General features: G+C 38.2%; 1 protein-coding gene across 7 annotated transcripts in view; it reads right to left on the reverse strand.

Annotated features, from left to right (window-relative positions):
* Positions 1-22,370, reverse strand: part of CTPS2 (CTP synthase 2) — a 78,471-nt gene that overhangs the window by 13,341 nt on the left and 42,760 nt on the right. For 6 of the 7 annotated variants that reach the window (XM_065627099.1, XM_065627098.1, XM_065627093.1 and 3 more), the window contains 4 exons: positions 8,480-8,576; positions 6,369-6,424; positions 4,582-4,678; positions 1,068-1,212 (listed from right to left, as the gene is read on the reverse strand). In XM_065627099.1, the coding sequence (XP_065483171.1) occupies positions 1,068-1,212; positions 4,582-4,678; positions 6,369-6,424; positions 8,480-8,576 (395 nt within the window). The remainder of the gene's footprint in view (positions 1-1,067; positions 1,213-4,581; positions 4,679-6,368; positions 6,425-8,479; positions 8,577-22,370) is intronic. The other variant, XM_065627096.1, reaches the window with a different exon arrangement.

A 22,370-nucleotide genomic window follows, 5' to 3' on the forward strand; every position in this document is an offset into this window, starting at 1 on the left:
GATAACCATAAGGAGCAGGGTACCAAAATAGATTGATCTCGTCTGGCTTGGCTATTTTCCATCGCTACTGAAACCTCAATAAAATTTCTAACTCTCACTTAAGGAAAAAGGACCTCATTTTAAGAATAGAAAGCAACACTCAAAAAAAAAAGCACACACACACAAACAAAACAAACAAAAAAACCCAATCAACCAAAAATGCCCAAAAAACCCCAACTAATAAGTTTGGCATCTTCTTTAGAGGAAAAGCAGTAAAACAGAGAGACAGGGATGAATCTGTTCTGTTATTATTCAGTCATTCCAGGATTTTTTGTTTTGTTTTGTTTGGGTTCGGTTTTGTTTGTTTGTTGTTATTGGACCCTCGGCTGCCTTCTGATTTCTTTATTATTGTTATTGTAATGAAATTGTAACTGTTATTAATATTATTCAAATAAAAAAGAATGAGTTAACACTGGCTAAAAACTATTACTATATTCAACAACCCAAAAACTCTGTGTCCAAGGCAACAGGAACAAAGGATTTTACTTTGACTGAACCATACAGTTTTGATCTAGATCCAAACCCTTCCATAAGTCTAAAGGTACCTTAACTGTTTTGTTTCAGGCCTGTCTCTGCTAGGTAGTATTAATTTTTTAGCGACTGCAAAATAGAATCAGTGTTTTCTTTTTTGTTACTGTCATAATTTAAATGTAACTAGGTAAGAATTTCACTCCATTGCTTGATCCTCTAGCAAATCCCTTTCTTTGTGAAATTACCGTTAATGAAAGTTAACATGGGAGGCCATTAACTTCACATAAATTTACTACAGGTTTTTTACTTCATTCTGGTTTTAATGTATGGATCTGGCTTTAGCCCCAAGAGCCTCTGAAAAGGAGGAAATCAGGAACTGTGCTTACTGCTTACAGAAGATACTTTTACACCAAGGTTTACGTTAGGCATGCACAGGAACAAGTAAATCAATACATGAAGAACTCCTTTTCCTCTTCTGGACTTATGAATGGAAGGGTGGGATAGTCCCTCCAAAAATGTGATTCGCAAACTGCAGGCAAGTAAGGAAGAAATATTACCTTGGAGACAACTTACATCCCCGTTGCAGGTATGCATTGAGTGTCCCAGTTGCTGCTAGCAACAGTCCAAGGTATGGAGGTGAAGGTTTCATAGGTCTTGAGGAAAACTCTGGGTGGAACTGAACTCCCACAAAATATGGGTGATCTACAAGATAGATGTCAAAAAAAATTATAAGATGTAGGAAGAAAATAGTAGAACAATGGTTACGAAAGAAAGTTTATTGAGGATTTCACACAGGAGTTCAGAAACCAGATTAGCATGTGTGAATTTAAGGGTGAGGCAGCAGGAATCTTAATTTTTTCCACAAAAAGCAACTGACAACAGAGGTAGAAGGTTAGTAAGGCAAATTAAGGAAAAATCATCCTGTGATTCAACCTTAATATGCACAATGATGTAATTAAAAGCTGAATAATAAACCTGTACTGACATGTAAGGGAGGGGGAGGGGAAACCAACCACTATCATGTTCTTTTCATAGTATTTTGGTTTCCAATATATATTTATGCATGTATATTCAGAACATGCACCCACATATATCTGAGGGAAAAAGAAAACAGTTCTTAAAAGACCAAGCATTACCACACAGCAGCTATTTATACACTAAGAGATGGATTATGAAAGCGGCACAGAAAAAAACAGGGGAAAACAAGCTTCAAATAATTAGGCCTGGAAGGGATCTCCTCAGACATTAGGTCCAGTCTCCTGTTATTAAATGCAGCTACATGGTGTAGTCTCACACACAAAGGGTCAAGGTTCTGTCGTAACACCCCTGGGGTTTTCCTGCTCCCACTAGAAAGTTCTTCTGATACTCTGTTCTTTTGCTTAGAAACCTTTTCCTAATTCACAGGCCATCTTTTTACAGCCACCTTATATCCATTTCTAATGATTCTTTACTTTCTGCTGTTTGCCCTGTGTGATTAAGGATGACAATATCAACATCAGCCACGCTGCTTCACCTCCACTTAAATTTCCAGCTCACTGTTTCCCAATCAAAAAGCCTCTTCACTGCTGCTTGTGCTTCCCTTCTGTCTTCTTCAAAAAGATACGGAAGGAACAATGTTTTCGTACTCTTCCATGCTGTGCACCTGTTCCTTCTCTGAATAGTGTTTTAAAGGAGCTAACATTAACCATTTCTAGTGCCAGGACACTGGACAAAACTAACCACAGATCTCTTCTGGTTCAACGCTTTCCGAAACAATCCCAAACATTCAAGGAATTTTTCTGCAGTACAGAATAAATGATAACAAGGAAGCTGAGGTTTTCTTCTATGAAGATAAACTATATGATCTAGTATACTGCTCTTCTCTCTGCTGCTATGTCTTTAAAGAGAAACTGGATCCTAATGTTATCCCAGAAGTTCTTTCTCTCTACCATGCAATTTAGTTCTTTAAAGCTGTAAAACAAGACAACGACAAAGCATCAAATATTTCCTGTGAGGATATTTTGCTTAAAAGCTTTGCCTAAGCTATTTAGTGTACTGTTATTTCTGTGCTTCTGCTCCAACCTGCCCTCCTCCCTATGATGATTGTTTTTGTTTAGTAATCGGAGTCTCCTTGCAGCCCATTGTAAAGTAATTCCAGGTTTTACTGCTGCTTTTATTCTTTTCACAGTAACATGCAATTTAAAAATCCTGCCAGATTTATTTCATGATGCTTTCCATAGGAGTTGTTTCATGCAGGGCAGACAAAATAGCCTCCCAACATCAGTGGGCGTAATAGGGGTAACCTATCAGGAACAAACTAAGCAAAGAACACCGTGACGATTAGTAGTTTATGAATTCACAGGTACCTTTTGCTCTCACATTACTCTCTACGGTGCAGCTGCTTGACATTCAATATAGATACCTACTTATAAACACTAGTTCAAATTTACAGCACTGTTCTTCAACATACCACAGAGTATAAAACGAATTCTCAGGAGCATCATGTCACGAATATCACTCCATAGGATGATAATATAGTCTTATTATATAAATTTATGTTTCTATGCACAGAGTTTTTGTTAACTAATGAAAATTAGGAGCCACATAAGAAAAAAAAATCTTGTAAGGTAGCCTGCATCTTCAGGTGCCTGACACTCATCTAGCCAACAGTGACTTACTTAATAGCAAGGAGTTAATCAAAGAATCAACCAAAATCAAAGGGATTGTTTCTAAAAGCTGTTCTGCATAGCATTCAAACACATAGCACAGCTCCTTTTTGTTTCACAACCTTTTAGAAAAGACATCAAGTCTTACTTGGTAAAGTAGTCCAAATCTACCAGATTTCCACAGTATCAAACCCTTATCTATCTGAATCACTTCTGTGAAAGAAAGGAGCTTGCTTTTTATTTGATTTTCATACTTTTTTTCTGTGATTCTAAACAGAGGGTAACTGAAGAAGACACAAAGTGATTCGAGGGCATCTTGGGAGGTCTCTAGTCCCACCTCCCACTCAAAGCAGGGTCAAGTTCAAAATTAAATTAGGTTGCTGACAGCTTTATCTAGTCAAGTTTTGAAGGTCTCTGTCTACAAGGATAGAGATTTCATAGCTTCTGTAGGTAATATATTCCAGCGATGTTTTATACTTTGGCTACATTGCATATATACATATTTCACATACTTGAGCAAACTGAACATCTATGAGTTACTGGAACCTGGCTAAGAACATCTGAGGCTACTTAGGGTGCAGGCCAATGTCATCATGAAGCTGGTTGTTATCTTTAAAAGGCCAAGACGATCATGAGAGGTCCCTGATGACTGGAAAAAGGCAGTCACCATGTCCTTCTTCAAGAAAGACAAAAAGAAGGATCCAAGGAACTACAGTACACTCAGCCTAACCTCAGTTCGTGGCAAGATTATGAAACGAATCCTCCTCCAAGGCATTTCCAGACGCATGAAGGACAGGAAGAAAATTAGGCGCAACAAGCTTGGGGAAAATCAGTCTTTGGATGCAGAGAGAGCAGTAGCCTTCCTTAATCCTGACTTTAGCAAGGCTTTTGATATAGTTTCCTAGCATCCAAATTGGTAGCTACGGATCGTAGACAGACTACAAAGTGTGCAAAAAAAAAAAATGGTTGGACTGCTAGGTTCAACGAGCAGTAGTGAGTGGTTTGAAGTCCAACCAATAGCATACTTGGAGACACTCAAAACTGGACTGATATGCCTCTCAACAACCTGATCTATATTTAAAGGTAGCCCTGTGTGGAAGCAGAGGGTTAGACTAGATGACGTCCCAAATCACTCTATGATACTACATATGCAAATGCCACTGAGCTAGAATTATGACATTTTCTGAAAAGAAGCTTGTATCTCCCTGATAATCAAATACACACACAATACTTGAGAAGTGTAAGGCTTCTCTTAACATCCTCTAAATCTTCCCCCATTGTAATACATATGTGGAGTCAGCAGTATCCCAAACATGATCTTGGCTGTTATGACAGCTAAATATTGTGCCTACACATCATTTAACAACCTATTGTTTACATGGTTTTCATAGATGCAGAAAGTACTACAGGGAAGTAAGACACTCACTCTCCAGTTCAATAATTTCCATTCTGTTCCCTTCTGTATCATGGCCAACAAATTTCAAACCTTTCTCTTCAAAGCAGTGAGTCAATTCTGGGTTCACCTGAAATATTGAAAGTAATAATAATTGTAGTTCTATTTATTTTTTGATTTAAGAAACAGTAGCAGGTAATTGTAATGGTTTTAGTACACATACAAGAATGAAAAGAATTGAGAAAAGCTGAGAACTTTTGCTTTCTTGTTTTAACAACTCTCTGGTATAAATTTGTAAAAGTGGACATGCTTATTTAATAAGAGATGAATCAGTAATTTTAAAACTTGTGAATCAGTAATTTGAAAACTTACAACATAATATTCAAAAGATTAAAGCCAGGGTCCCTTCTGCTTGCTGTCCTCCTGATTCTGAGCAGCTTGCATTCCTTGTTTTTTAAACGACCCACTACAGCACGCATAAAGGCTGACCTCTTTGAACGCTGCATTTCAGTGGTTATGACACAAGCGTGGTTCAGCTCCTCCTTCAAACTGAGGAGCTCTGCAGTGAGCTGTTTCATTTCCTTGGTAATGTTCTAACCACTTAGTTAATATTCAAATTCTGAGCACTTCTACCACCATTACATTCTTCTCCCAACTTTTTAAGGAAACTTAATATTGCCTGTGTCAGTTTGTAGAGGGCACACATCTCATAGCTCAGGCCTCTCTGGAGATACTGAGAGTCAGGTTGCTTCTGAACTATCTCAGAGATAACTCCAGGAGTGCAGCTCTTGCCTGTCTCCTTGAGTGACAGTATTTTGCATGTACACAGGCACCTTTGCACAGATGTTGTCAAACAGAGAAGTGGACCTATACAAGGGGCCGACAAAGTTGGATGGTAGGAAGCAAGCAATCTGAATTAACCTCCGAGTGGCAGATGCCTGAAGCCTGCCTACATTTAGATTGTGAAAGAATGTGCAGTACCTGAACATAACCCAAGCCTTTAAATAAGCCAAATCAGCCAAGGAGCAATGCCTTCAAAGGTTATAAGCCTTTATCTTTCAAATACTTCACAGAAAGTCAAGTCGGGTAATCTCTGACATCACTCTCCAAGATCATCTTGCTAAGACACTGCACTTTCTCTACCACAGGAACAGTGCACTACATTGAACACTTGCAAGAACATATCTGTGATCCTGTGTCTAGTTTCAGGCCTTTTGGCAGAAGAAAGAGATTGACAAAATGCTGCAAGCTCATAGGAGGTGCAACCAGGATGCTTAGGGGAGTGGACCACGTGCAACATCAGAGGAGAGACTGAATGAGCTGTATTTGTTCAGCCTGGAGAAGGCACAGGGTGGATCTCATTGCTGACTTTGTCTAATGGGATGGTATGAAGAAGATTGAGCCAGACTCTGGTCAGACATGCACAGCATAAGACTCGGAGAGAAAAGACAAACTGCCCAACGAATCTCCTATTAGATGCAAGGAAAAAAGGGTTCACAAAGAAGTGATTAAGCATTGGAACAAATTGCCAAAAGATGTTGTGGAACTTCTCTCTTCAGAGAGATTCAAAACTGGATGGGACAAAACCCTGAGTATTCTGATCTAATTTTGAAGTTGTCTCAGCTCCGAACAGGGAGTTGGACAAGAAAACTTACAGAGGTTGTTTCAATCTAAATTATACTATCTAACCATTACTAAATTTTGGGTTATGTTTATGTAAGAAATCTCTCATTGGTTTTGAGGAAAATAGTACCTATCAAGAGAAGCACAATTTGCTTAAGCTTTAACTTTTGAACACAAAGTACCTTAGCAGTTCTTACCTCATATCGATGTCTGTGTCGCTCCTCTACAAACATCTCATCACCATAAAGTTTCTCTGAATATACAAAAAAAAAAAAAAAATTAATGTTAAAGTGTTGCTGTAATCATTGTTACAACTATTCCTTGTAATTTAAATCTAAAAAAAATTGCATGTAAAACATAACAGGGCACTATTCATCTCACTCCAGCTTTCTGTTTTTCTGAGTGATGACTAGTTTCTTTTAATTTACTCTTACCTGAGTTTATTCAGGATTCATATTCAACAGTCTTTCACCAGAAATAGCTCAGGTAGAGTCTGAAGGCCACACTTAAACTAATTTAAATTGTAAAGTCCAAAGTAAAATAAAAAATTGTTTAAGTGAACAAGCAACATAAAACCCCTTCAGAGTTTTACAACAGTTGTAGGCAAAAGGTGCAGTGAAGGAAGACTTCTAGTAGCATCTGTTCCATTTTAATAGATAACGCATGGCAGCTGATATAATGCCTCAAATGACAGAGAATATTGTTTTTCTCTGTTTTCCTGATCTTATTACCTAAATGACTCTTGCAGTCCTCTGTGCCTAATCTGGAACACTTTACATTCCAGAGCAACAAGGACCAAGTTAGAGGGATGCAGTGAACCAGAACTTGATCATATCTCTCACAGTCATGCTGTGTCAAGCTTTGCTCTCAATTTATCCTAGTGCCATTAGGATTATTGTCTCACTTAGGAGTTGGTACAAGAACTAGACTGCCAAGAAGATCTCAAAAAATTGTAGAGTGATAATACTGCAATTTTACAAAAAGTGGTATATGTATCAATTTTAAGGAACCACCTTTTCAAAACCATTATTTCAATTCAAGTTGTAAAACAACTCCTAATACTGGTCAAGAGTTACAACACATGTTCATTTTTCTTAACTTTTCCAATAAGTGTTTAGGCCACAAAACAACTTGTGCATTGTGATATGCATGTCTATGTCACACCTAGGCAAAATATCACCCAGGTCAGTCAGATCACTGGCATAGACATTCTCTAGTAAGGCATATTTTTCATCAAATGTGCATTTGTATTACCCTTTGGTCTCCTGCTGAAGTATATGTTACTTTAAAAAGCTCAGAAAGATACATTCCATAAGTTCAACATAGCTAGACACAGTAATAGCTCAGATCAATGCCAGTGGCAGGGCAATATAAGAAATATGCCCGTATTTATCAATGGACAAGAAAGTACTTTTAATACGTTTTCAGCATCACTTGTATTACTGCTGTACAATAGGTTGATTAATAGGAGAAAAGTATTACTTCAATTTTAAAATACACATAGATCAAATTGAATCACTTGTTCTATATTCTGGTTGCTTTTACTTTGCCTTTTGAAGCACCTTGTTACAGTAAATCATTTTCCTTTCCTACAACAAATAATTTGCTTTCCCAAAACCAGACTCTTTCCAGGGCTGGGCTAGGCCTAGGGCAGTGCTGGATCAGAGACTGGAGTTCAGCAGGGCCTGGCTATATTAGGATGCAAACTAGCAGGCATTGTCAAGACAAGGTGAGGACTGAGGCAGCGAGGCCAGATGACATTTAAGGCCGAGGTGCACTGGCAGCTTTAGGGAATAACAAGTAATGTTTAGGTCTGGCAAGAGCATAGAACCATAGAATAGTTTGGGCCGGAAAGGATCTTTGAAGGTCTACTAGCCCAATAGCATAACGGGTAGGAGTTTGGGTTGGTTCTACCAAAAAGCTTCAGGCGTAGAACAAGAACCCCTGGTTCACTAGCTCATGAAGAAAATACAAAGAAAATGCTCTGATCTTCCCAAGAAAATAATGAATTAAACTACCATAAAGTGCACTTCAGTTATCTCAACAGTCTCTCCTGTGTTTAAAGCGCTGAACCCTAACTGACCTTTTCACCGGGACTTCCAGATGTCTCTTGTTTCTTTCTTACATTCTGATCCTGGGTAAATGTATATGGGAACAGGATCACAGTGAATGAGCTTGGGGAAGCTGTCACCCAACCGCTTGCTTGAGGTTATAGTCCTTTAACAACATGTGCTCTGGCATTTTTGCTTTGCCATGTTACAGAGTTCCTATCCAAAAGGCAAACGGTAAGAGTGGAAATGTAACTTACTTAAAACAGAATTTTCTGTTTTGAAAACAGTTCTCCTCCTCCCCAGCCTCATTGTTCCACCCATATCTCCAGGATTGTGTTCTGGCATGTCAATAACCTGTAGAGAAAAATCAACACTGTCTCATCCAACAAAGAAAAAAAACTTCAACAATTGTGTAACAGGCTGCATAAGTTTATAACTGGTAACTTTTTTTTTTTTTTTTTTTTACTCCAAGCATTCCCAATTATGACTTATTTTGGTTTTCCTAATGCTTTGTCCTCAGTATTGGAACTGTAATAGCGTGAGGATATTAACTAACTGGTGCGAAACATTGTCAGTTAATGGCAAGATCAACAAAAGCAATTTCTCAATTCCTTAATTTAATTTTTGGGTGGGAAAAAAACTTTTCTTTTTAAAAAAATACCAAAATGTTAGCAATAGGATAATTCTGCCAAAAGTTATTCTTAGTGCTATAAGAGTACATAGACTTCTACAAACTGATAACTTCATAGACCAAAAAAATCCACCAAGTGATAAAGACACCACCTCTGAAAAAGTGAGTCGCCCAACCACACAGTGATAAGAAACTGGCAGATTATCCTGGGTAAATATTGCTGAACACTAGGCCTATTCTTAAATTGTTCATTATACACAATTCCTTTTCTTACGCCAAGAGGCAGAAACAGTTGTTTTATCAAGACAGCAGAAATCTTCTTTTTGGGAAGTGGGGAGGAGGGTATAGAGCAGCAGAGTAAAGAGAAAAGTGGGCATTTGTAACAAGACTATATTTGAATGTTGTAAAGGTGGAGTACCACAAGAGGTGACTCCAACATGCCTGTGCTGTTTTGGATTATACATGTAGCTAATTTATCACAAGGAGAAAATGAAAAAACTTCCCCCAAATGCACCTTTACTAATGGGTTTCTCTGATTGCCTAAGACTCCAGAAAATACTTGGTTGTCTTGTATGAAGAACATGCTATTTAACATTAGATTTAAAGAAGAGGATATACAAATACTGCTTTTGAGGACTTGAAGTGGACAAGTCAAATGGCAGCTATGTGGCTCAAATTACATCCAGGACAGTGGGATTCAGGAGATGTGAGGAACAACGGCTTAGTGGAAGGAGTGCTCTAGTTTTGCTCAGTTTGAAAAATCCTGCTGGGTCTCACAATCATGTTTAGAGGAAATCTGTCTCAGAGAGGTGAAACCATTCAAAATTGTAGAAACACATGAGCAGAAACTATGACCTATGTACTTGTATTCACATATACAGAGTCAGTGAGGAACATAATTGACAAAGAAAGGTTCTAAAAATACAAATATTCACACATATAAGTAATCTGGAATTGGATTTTTATTAACCTAAATTTGCCCTCTGGGAGCAATGAGAACAATTTCTGATGATACACTTCATAAACTGAAGTTATTCAATTTAGAAAGGATGGTGGAAAGTACTTCGCCTTTGGCCTTGTGCCAATGCATTTCAGCTATGCAATTATCTCTGTATAACCTTATACCTTTCAAATGTTATTTATAAGCTATATACTCATTATAAAATGTCATGAGTAGAAGTTGTGAGCAAACCAGTGGGATATTATGAATCCCCTAATTACCTACCAAATCATGAGGGTGAGGACTATGCAGCATATTCAGCTAAAAAAAACTCCCACAAAGTAAAAAAAAAACCCAAACAAACAAAAAAACCAAACACAAACAAATACCCACACATTCACTGAATCCTTGATACTTAAAAAAATATTAGATTGTCTGCTTTTACTTTATTTTCTTCCATTTACTTTCCATGTTTCCTGAAGTAGTGGCCATAAAAAAGACACAGGACATCAGAAGCAGCTAGAATGTGCACAGGAAGCTGTGTGTATGTCAAACACTCTGACCCTCTGAAATCAAACACAAGTTTTCCATTAAGTGTTACTTGCTTGTCTACACCCACACTACAGATAACCTCTTGTGCTCCAGCCTCTTGTCAAATGGAGATGAAGTGGTCACAAGCAGCTATCAAGTACTTCAAGTATAGGCTTCTCTTCCAATTACAAAAACTTCACATTAATGGCTGTTTAATTAATATTTGTCCTTTACAAGAAAAACAAGGAGGGTTTTTTTAATGTGAGTATTATTAAGTTTGAAGGCTAAAGTCAGGATTAGACATTCCTTCATTCTCAAAAATGTATCAAGTACGTAAATACTGTCCCCTAACCTCATATTCAGATTTTTCTTCCTAAAAATTTGGGGCAGGATGTTTTGGTCTAACTTCGTTAACCAAATTGTGTTAATACACAGGTGTTCTGGGGTTCCCCCCCCCACCTCAGAAAAAAATTAGATTTCACTATTTTCACCTTTCACTATTTGCTGTACTGAGATATTCTGCCTATCAAACATTTTGAGCATAATGCCATAAATAGAAAGAAGCATGGGGATATGAGTGGGATGGTAACTTCTTGAAGGACATTGCTCAGCTCTTAAACCTCTCAATTAAAACACTGGCTCCAGATGAAGTGGACCAGTCTATGCAGTCCATAGCAGATTTCACTAATTTACTGTGCCTAAATGTCTTCTCCAGGAATACACAAAAACCTCAGTTAGCAAATATATGGTCTCCTGTTCATTAAACAGAGCATATCAATTCAAACAGGTTATAGCCCCAACTCTCAGCTCTTCCTTCTTTCAGCAGGCACAAAACACAGAATGCTCATGAGTCCCACTAAAGCTCTAGATAACAGCCGGGAAGAAAGCCAGGCTGGGAGAGCAGAGATTCATCTGCTCTGCTGAGGGCTTCTGCCACCCTTCGAGTCAGAACCCAACATGGGGCTGCAAGCTCAACAAAAATCCCACTGGAGAAATGGCCTTGTAGGGAAGAATCAGGCATTTTTCCGCAATTAATCTTTGTCTTCTAAAAGGTCTGTTTTCCTTGTCTCAGCAGTTACATCGGTGTGGTCAGGGGCACATATTTGGAAGAGGATCCAACCCTTAAAACTTTCACTAATGTCTGCTAAGTTTTAATTAAGGTGTCTTTTGAGAAACATTGTGTGATGCAACTGTTCAATCTCATTTCCATCTGTGGCAGACTTACTGCCGATATGACAGCTCTATTGAGTTTCAACATCAAGCGGTTTACTCTATGTGCTCATGTTTTGTTATTGATATGTGCATTAAAACCAGCTCTCCATCTTCCCCATGATTTTTAGGTTTATGATAGTAAGAAAATAGACAAGGCTTCGAATATTAATTTTTTGTAGTTAGGTGAGGAAAGGAGCTACTTATGAAGCAATACCTCAGAGATACTTTGACTCTGGATCTTCCTTTTTGATATGCTCTGTGGTTCTGATCAGCTTCAGCAACTATCACAGCACAACCCCCAACGTTTATATATTACATGAGTGTCTCTGCAGAAAAGTCTGTGCAAGAAGTTGGCACTGCTGCCCAAGGACTGTAATAACCATCAGAAAAGCAACTCATATTACAGAAAATTTTGCGATATTTTACAGAATTTATTTGATCAAAGACAAACCTTCAAGTGGTAGTTATTTTTAATAATTGTGCCACTGAATAGATTCTTCAAAGAGTTTATGCTTCCTGCCACAGAATAAATCAGCTCTTACTATGCATTAGTTCTTTGAGGACAGCACAGAACAACAGGCACCACAAGCAACAAAAAAGCATCAGTAGGGAGGGTGCGAGAAGAGATAAGGCATTAATTATGTCTTTCTTATCCAAGTCTTTGAAAATTGCCAACACAACAGGGATTTTACAGATATCATGTACCACACACCAGACAGCTAACGCAAAATAAATAATCACTCTGATGTAACACAAAGCACATTCTAGATATAAAACTGTCTGATTAGTATTAAATCACATCATTGGTGAATGACTTTAACAACTCGTGAACTGCAATCTTCTTTCAGAAATCTACTGCTTGGGTCATTGCACTGTTGTTAGGAAACATATAAAAGCTAATGAGAAAACCTCTCAAGCCCGGACACTCAACACAGAGCAACCAAGGCCCTGAAAACCCGACACCTATCATTTTAGTAATCGCCTCAGGACCATTAAGTTTTGTCTTTGTTTTGCTTCACATCCTGCAATGCCATTTTAAAAAATACATCTAACCTTGATTATCTGGGGGGTAGGGGTTCCGTTTGGGTTTTGTTTGGTGTTTTGGGGTCTCGGGGTGGGAAATGAGGGGAGGGAAGGGGGCATTACTTGATTGATTGAACAATTCATTTGTAAGTCAGCTTTGGAAGCAGGTTTTTAGGTTTTTTGCCTTTTTACTCTGCCCTTGTCTGGTGAGCAAATGATTTGTCACTGCTGAAAGAAATTGGTATACATGCAAGTGCTGATCAAAGCATTAGGAGAAGCCCCAACCCTAAAGATTAATTGAACACTGAAAAGAGGCTCTGAGACACTCAGCACTCAAGAGATGTGCAGAGGGAAAGCTGATGGGAGCAGGGAATACAGTGACAGGTACTGATGAATATTAATTCCTGCTGAACACAGCTATGAAAAAAAACTATCAACACAAACTGACAAGAACCTAGGCCAAATGAGAGGAACCATTTATTTTATTGTCTCTTGCATCATTCCTCTACAGGACTAGTCAGTACTTGCTAGATTCAATCTGATCTGTTTAAATCACAAGTTTATCAGTAAACAGACCCAGCCACCTACAAATGGGATATTTATACCAAAATTTTAGAAACAGTACAAATATTTTAAAGAAAAAATTGACAGATACAACACTAACTGTGGTACAGACAGCTTCCAGCTTGGCAAGTAAATCAAGACGACACTCTTTTCCCATTATTAAAAATCAGGGATTTTAAATTCTCAATTACTGAAAGAAGGTGCAGTGCTCACAAATCTGCCAGAATCCCTTACTCCACTGGCCCCCACAGATATCATAGTTCCAAGCAAATCCCATCATTGCCCACCTATCTAAAGCACTCAGCCCTCTAGGATGGAACTAGTTTCCATAAAGCCACTTGCAGATTTCAGATTACTCAGCTCTCCCTTACTCTGACTGAAGTAACGTTTGTTTTCAAAAAGATGACCACCATCATGTATAAAATATCCAAGCAGAAATCATCAATAGCTGATACATGCAGCTACATAATGACATGAGTAATCAGCTAGAAAAATCCTGTCCTCTACCTTCCTCACTAAACTACACCACAGTATCCACATATATGAGGAAAAAATTTCTTACAATGAGGGTGGTGAAACACTGGCCCAGGTTGCCCAGAGAGGTGGTGGATGCCCCATCCCTGGAGACATTCCAGGCCAGGCTGGACGGGGCTCTGAGCAACCTGATCTAGTTGCAGATGTCCCTGCTCATTGCAGGGGGTTGGACTAGGTGACCTTTGAAGGTCCCTTCCAACCCAAACTATTCCATGAGTCTATTCTATGATTCCAACAAATATCAGCTTAAATTTCTTAAACTCTTAAAATACCATAGTATGTTAACCATTTTCCAGTGTGGGTAATCCTCTTTTTCAGACATTTGTTGTTTCGTATTTTAGAGTTAAGTAATTGCCTTAGAGCATTTACTTAATTAAAGCCTAAAAATGCTCTAAGAAAGATTCTGGCTGAATAAGCAGAAATTCTGGTACAGAATGTTTTGTAACATTTTCTTCAGGAAAAAGTCATAAAGGGTGTAACTTCTTTTTCAAACAGTGCTTAATCACTCATAAGCATAGTGCAGTGAACTGAGAAAGTTAATTAAGATGTTGATATGCAAAGTCCATATAGATATTGCCTAACAGCATTTTAGAACTCATTCTAGTTATTCCAACCACATGTCCCAGAATCAGCTTAAAGGCTTAATCAAGTGGAAATTTTCAGACAGTTAGTGTTGGCAAAAGGAACAGTTCTGGCTATAGAAATACACTGGAGTTGCCCGTCAGCTATGTCAGGAAGGGCAGGATTTGCCACAGACTTGAATAACTAAAAGAAAGTGGAAGAGTGTTCTCAGGGTTCAGACTGGTCCAGCCTGCGTTACAATTAGTGACCAAATACTCGCTAATTTAATTTCAGAAAGATCAGCACATCTGTAACGAGGAGAAAACCTTCCCTTCCTACAACATATGTCTATTAAAAATATCAGAACTCTGTCACTGCCTTTGAGCAGGACTTCTCCAACTGAAATTGCTACTAGGTGAAATTTTGCCCTTACTAAATTCACTTAAATCCACATGAGATATATCAGAAGGAGGAAGGCATGAATCTAGTCTGTGTGTCTGAGTGTTCTAAAGCAGAGGGAAGAACCTAGAGAGGGAGATAAGAGCCTGGCACTCTCTTCATCAAACAGCCCAGATGAGATAGGGATAATCAAACACCTACAGCCTGAGATTGCTTAACCAGTAGTATGCCTGATGGTCTCTGACTCAGAGAATTTTTATATCTTACAGGCAACCGCCATGGAAGACTCGGCCACAGATAAGCCCTACTAGCTAAACTATGCAAAGTAGCCAAGGAGATGCGAGGTTGACCTTAGTAAAGACAAGGGGCAGCACATGTTTTACCCTCAAAACTGTCCACCATGTTCTGTACCTCCTCTACCCTGAGTTACCACACTCGAGTAAACATCCATTCCACTTATTTCTCATTCATTAACAAGATAGTGTTAGTTAAGATCACTTCATTATCAGTTATCTCTGCCTTCACCAATCAAATCAGAGGAGAATTGCTTACTTCGAGGAAAGTAAGCAGGAAAATTGCTTACTTCAAAGTGCTCACTACTCCAGACCTTCACTGAGGAGAATTTTTGGTATCAGCTTCCAGGCAATGCTCAGTACTATGACCTGCACTGTCCCAGCATTTATTGAAGAAACTCTGTTCATCTGCCATAAAAATCAATACCCTCATAGGGAACATGAGGAGAACTAGCAATTGTTTGCCATCTCATTTCCCTAACGTAATGAGACCACTTCCAGACTTGCAATTAAGTAAGACTGCCTGGATTCCACCCACTGATTGTTCTCACAGAACGGTGTCACCAGTCATCCTGATATCCTGTCCATCTTCCAGAACTACCCAGGGGTGATTTGGTACTTGATGATCAGGGATGCAGAAACTGAGTCACTTCTTTTAGAAAGGAAGTGAGTGGGCAGCAAGTAGAAAATTATAGATTGCCTTATTTTAATTTTTATTCTAGTTAGAAGGTACTTTTGTTGTGGTACTAAACTTCCCAGCTAACTTCAGAGCTGAGAAACACCTGGAAAGGTCCTGGATCATTTGAAAGATTTCTTTTGAGCACAAATGCTAATCAGAACAGCAAGCCAGAGTCATTTGTTTCTACTTATTTTTTGGAAGCCCTCCTCCTTTTTCAGGCCTGCCAAGACAGGTGCAGAAGCACATTTGCCACAAATTTATTGAAATTGTGTGTTCGCATGCTAGAATATAACAGTTGTTGCAATGGAAATAAAATATGCCTGTGTACTATTTCTTTTTTGTGTTGGAGATGGTAAAGCATTCTATGAAAAGCATAGTTATTTGAATAGAAAAACAATTAAGGTTATAGTACAATACTGTACTTTGATATTGAAAAAGAGACTTGAAGTTTTCAAGAGATCTACCCCCAGAAGAAAGAAAGAAGTGCAAATGCTATGTAGAGCTTGAAATCTATGTCAGCTATAACAAAACAAACCTAAACATAACTTTTTTTTTTGTCATTTAACTTCTGTTTTACGAGAAAGAGTTTTATTCTGTGATGCAGCCTGATAGGTCATCTTTACATAACCTGAGAACACATGCTTGACTGATATTAACAACTTCATGCAATTTAAGATGATTTCACCAACTACCTTCAGTTACTGTACATTTGATTAACATAACATTAAACTGAAGTTTTAAACCAAAGCAAAAAAATATACTATCACATTGTTTGATACTGCCACAAGAAAATGCCATATTTTGAATATGGAATAAATGAATGAAACAGAAGTAAAGGATTCTAGCTCCATAAGGATTTCTGTGCTACAGATACGTAGGAGGCAGCCCAGTACCACTATTTCCAGTTGGGATATGATGCTTCATATTATGCCCAAAGATTAGTGGCAAACCACGAGCTTTAATGATTTCAAAATGGACACCAGAATTTAAAATCTGACATTTCTGCATCAAGAAGAGCATTCTCTACTAGCTGAACTAAATTAGGATATCTGATAGGTGAGCATTTTATGAAAATCAGTTGAATAGAAGAAAAAAAGAACACACTCAGGAAAAAAATCCCTAATGTTTAACTCTTGATTTCTAAGAACAAAAAAACCATTGTATGATCCAAGACCTGAAGTAAAGGCAAAGCAGTGAAAAAGTATCTTGAAATGTTTTAAAAGCACTGCTGTGCAAACATGTTAAACTTCTACAAGGTATTTTGCAGGTTGCATATCTATGCAAAAAAATCCCATTAAGTTGTAAACAACTGCAGACAGTTGTGAAAGTAAACATTGCTCTACTCCCAGTGCCAAAATCCTGTGCCAATCTAATTCGTTTAACAACCAGCTCAGCTGAGTCCACTTTGCAAAACCGTAGAAAACAACCAGCTCATGCCAATCACTGTAACCTTTAATTGAAGCAATTTGTCTGATGAGCAAGTCTATTTTGTTTTGAATTCTTATTTTACATTTGAGCTGTAACTTTGTAGAAATGAAGATAGATGTAGATAAAGAAATGTAGATAATGATGGTTAGAGTAGTTCTCATACTAATCTACAGTATAGACGTGCTTCTTGCTTCCTCTTCTTTTTGTTTTCGTTTTTGCATTTTGAAATTGCATCTCACAAAGGATCACGACCAGGAACAACACCATGCAAGGTACAGTAACTGGTTTTGGAAGGCAAGCAGAATCACTTTCACTGTTTAAATAGAGATACATATCTACTATGTAGAGATCTTGGAATATTTTATATACATTTTTATATTGTACTCCTTCTCTCTTGCTCTTTGGAAGCTCCTGGTTTGGTGCAACTCCTGTTTAAATGTCATGCCAGTTCACTCACCTCTGCTACCCAGTAACACTCTGTTGCCCATAACAAAAGCGTACAAAATGAAAATATGTGTAGAACTGAAGTTGGCCACCCCATTACTTAGTGGTCCTCCTACTTAATTCACTAATTTGAGACATTCAAGTAACAATAATGTTATGGAGTAAAAGCAGAACAGACACACAGTAACAGGGAATTTCTAGGCAGAAAGCCTCTGACGCAGTCACTATAACTTTAACTACTACTACTCGTCCTCCATGGCATGCCCAAGACCATAAAAGTACCTTGGTCTATCTCATTTTTCATGTCTGTAACTTTTCCTAAATGACAGAGAACAACCTGAATGCTGGATACCTCATTAGTCATATCAAATGGACACCTAGTCCCTGGAAAGCTCTCCAGCAACACATAATGGGATTTTTGTTCCCATGAAGTGAACAGCAGTAGTGGAAATTACTTCTGTCAGTCGTTATCCTCCCTTCCACACACACATCATAATATTTCTCATTCCAGCTGGAGAACTGGAAGAACTAAAACAACTGCTGGATATCATATAATAGTACTCAAAGCACTGACTTTTAATTCTAGGATTTCCTAAGAATACTGTAAACTATAAGAAAAAAAAAAAAGAAGAGAGCATAGGGAGATAGTTACAATGATACAACTTAACCACTTTAACCAGTTAGATTATCTTGCAAAAAAGTATCTTGGCATCTTCAATACTGTCTATTCAACAGCAGTACACATCTCATCAGCTTCAGAAAACCAAAAGGAATTATATGTATTAATATCATAGCAGAGATTAATTACCTCTGCCAGCCATTTCAGGGATGCTTTGAGTCACATGCTCTACATTACATTTAATAATTTCCTGCTATTTCCCTTCAAGAAAGCTTCAGCTGGCCGAAGATAATCTTGCCTGGAAGCATCTTAATTCTGGTAGAAGATTTATGACCTACAATCCAAGTCTTTTTTTATTTCAAGCAGAAAATACAATGTCTTCCTTTGAGCAGGATCCTTCCTGTCTTGCTTTGTCCATTCTGCCTCCTCCAAAAACCTGATAAATGTCACTATCCAGATCTTAATTTAATTCATCGCTCCTTGTGATCCTCCCCTTAGCACATTAACTCTATCCCTTCAACATCAACAACAAGAATTCTTTGTAATTTGCTTTCCTTAATTGTGTTTATACAAGTATCTGGGGTCAAGTACAGACTGCGTTTAAAAGGACAAGTGGCTTGACCAGTTGCACCTACATCAACAGGGCTCAAATGTTAGCCACCTTCTCCCCCAACAAGGCACCAGCGAGCACCAGTAGGATGCCTAGATTCGACATGGTCTAGAGTTAACATGACAGTACAGACATACCTGTGCAGTTCTTGTTTGCCAACAGATCATAAAACCAGAAATGCAAATCTACATATTCATTTTTAGAGATGAATATGGTACATATTTTTAAAATGTAATCAGATAGGAGGAGACAGGTACGAGGAAGTAAGAAGAGAGAAGCGGAGGGGATGTGCGCATGCATTTGGAGAACCACTAGCAAGATGGCTGGAGAGGATGAGAAATGGATCTTCAGATCATTTTTCATTTAGCAACAAGATGGTAAAATCCTACAGGAAATATTTTGCAAACAATGTTTCTAAGAAAGTAACATCTATAGAATAATGTCACCCTTATAATACCACAAATCAAGTAGGCATTCAATTAGTATGACATCAGATGAACACACCCAGTATAATTCAGACATCCTCTGTGAAAAGTGTGGGTGGCCAGGTATAGATCAATTCGACAGATAACGCAGTGATCCACTCAAATGCTACAAATGTTTACCAAGCAACCAGCAAAAGATATTGCCACACAGTAAAAGTTCTAGTCTGTCACCAACCAGCACAGTGTCACATCCCATGCAGCTACCACAGCAACTAGCTGTTGTACAAAGCAACACAGAACAGCTACAACCTCACCAAGTAATCAGTTATTTAATGGCGCTCACATAAAAATCATTTTTATCCTTCACCTGCACCTCTAATAATTTATGGCTCCAACGGCAGAATGAAGAGTCATAGAGCATGAGAAACGATTTGTAGTTCAAAAGGACCAGCCTACAGTGAATCATTGTCAAATCCACTCCAAATGCACTTCTGTTGTTCAGTGCCTACCTGCACAGTATGAACTATCTTATCATCATGTACAAGTCAAGGATGGGAGGAAAATAAATAAAGAATTAAGAAAACAGGAAAGCTCATTCAATAAAAAAGTCTTCCTTTGGGGGGAACCTTTGTGTTATTCTTCTACCTTGCCTCCAACAGGTAATTTGATGGGGGGGGGGGGTATTTTATTAAAAATAAAACTTTGGCTGATAGTTTTTCTTTATTCTTAATCAAAATTCCATAGTTCAGAACATAATGAACAGACCACTCACATCTCATTAAATCCACCCTCCAGTACCACTATGCAACCAATCTGAATTCCCTGGGGTTTTTTTTTCTCCATGTGCTCTTAGGCACAGTTTCAATTCCAGTTCTCACTCCAGGATATCTGCAAGGCTGTTCAGGAAAGGGTGGAAATCCTCAGCTGCTGCACAGACCCTTCCTTTGCAGGTATCAAGCCACTATACAAAGGTAAGTGTGTTTCATTAACTCCATTTGGTATGGCAAAAACAAGGCAGAAGAAGTGATTTGTTTAACCTTGCAGAACCAGGATTTCTGTGACACCTTATCTCGTTCCTACACTTCAGAAACAAGGCAGCCAAGGATACAGAAACTCACACATTTCCAGGTGAACTTTTAACAAGGCCAGTGTCTTAACATAACTTTGGTGGTTATCTAGGTAGGAGAAACTTCTATGGAAATGGCATTCACAATGCTGAAGATTATTTCATGTAGTTTTCCACATATGAACTGCAATATACAGGTAATCTATTTCACGTTTCCTAATTTATTTATTTTTAATATGCAATTTCTGCAAGCTTCTTTGTGTGGGTGGTTTCTTGGGGCTAGAGGAGTGCGAGGAGGTGTTTTGGAGGTGTTATATTCAGCAATATAATCATGGTATTAAGGGATCTGGACAACCCCCTTCTACGTCTACTTTACTTCGTTGATCACTATTATATTTTTAACTTGCCAAACAGGATAACTGTGAGGAACTAGTTTACCACAGTGCTTCGAAGTTAGTCCATGTGCGTGGGAATCACCTCACATAACTCTGGCTGCATTGTTTTCAGATGGAAAATTTCATGGAGCCACTTGAGTGCTCATCTTCGTAGGGAGCGGAGCACATCCAGAGGCTGGTACATTCCAGCCAGAGAATCACGCCAAAACATGTGGCAGCCAGAAATCCCCGTCTAAGCCAGGAGCAGGCAGTGCTGTTCTGCCCTAACACATACACCTGCTTGCACAAGATAGTTTTGTGAATGGCCCTTCCACATCCAGACTTTGTCAACACTACATATACCACCCCTGGAGCACTCGCAGTTCATACTGAAGTGACACAGTATGCAAATATATTATAGCAGTACCAAGACAGACTTTGGCATACACCCCTCCATAAAATAAATATTCTCTGCTTGTTAAATCAGACACTGAAAGACACACACCTAGATCCACTTCATCCTGTTTTGTACATAGCATAAATTTTCCTATTTGAGTTCCAATTAGTTACACATAATTCTTTATGTAAGTACTGTAAAGGTCAAAGACTTTCTGAAAATTTAACATGCAATTCTATCTAGAAAAAATCCTTCTTATGAAGAAAATCTTAAGAAATAAAAAAGTGGGAGATTATTAACAGCGAGAAGGTATCCTTCACAAAAACTAAATCTATGTCCAAATGAAGGTAAAGACACACAAATACTTTTAAGTTGAATGTATAAATACCAAATCATTATTCCCCATCAATATATCAGAGAAGCAACTTGTAAAAGGCATCAATAACTAAGAGTAAACTATCTTTCATTCATTTTCATTTAAGGAGAAAAATCTGCCATTGTAAATCTAATCAATTATCAGGATTAAAAAAAATAAAACTCATACTCAAAGAAGCTATGGCCATGGCATTAAAAAAATAGCATTTTGCTTCTGTGCACTGTCAAGGAGATTGCAAGACATTCCCAAGCTAAAAACCTTCTTCATGGGAGGCTCTGATGTGCCCATCTCAAATTGAGGTGTTAAAAGAAGTGGTTACAAAACAAATAGACAAAACAGTAGAAATCACTGGGAACTGATGGTACTAAATTTTGAAGCAACTGGAGGATGCAATAGCTGATCTGTGGTGAACTGGTGAACTGTGGTGAACAACCTGTCATCAGCCTTGTCACCCAAAGATTCCAACTGGCAAATGCTTCAGAAGAGACATAGAAATCTCTAGCCTGAAACACCTGATGTCTGTGCCAGGCAACCTGGCAGAACCTTTAACAAAAATGCAGAAGTAGGGGGCACCTGGGTAGCTATAACAGGTTGGGACACTGCCAACAAAGATTTGGTAAAGGGAGGTTGTCTGTCCTTCACCTAGCTGTTGAAGTTCTTCAGAGGAAAAGTACGTGGATAAGGGAGATTTGGTTGATAATCGAAGTCCACTTTGATTTCTAACAGATGTTGGAAATGCATCTAAGTCATCAAAGACTTATAAAAACGAAGCAGCTATGGGATTAACACACACAAAATACAGTTAAAACAAAGTACAAGGGTAAAAGACAATGCAGTTTTTCACAGTGGAGGAAAGTCACAAGTAGAGTTGAACAAGGCTCCAGGAATAGTACATTCAACTTATTTGATTAAAAAGTAAAAAAAGAATGAACAGTAGGTGACAGTCTGCTGATGACACCTAATTTACTGATGATAATAGAGATGAGGCCTTACTATAAAGAATCACAAATGGACCTTCTGAAAATTAGTGATCAAAGATTAA

This window comes from Caloenas nicobarica, chromosome 1 (assembly GCF_036013445.1).
Source record: "Caloenas nicobarica isolate bCalNic1 chromosome 1, bCalNic1.hap1, whole genome shotgun sequence".
In the NCBI taxonomy this organism is placed as follows: Eukaryota; Metazoa; Chordata; class Aves; order Columbiformes; family Columbidae; genus Caloenas; species Caloenas nicobarica.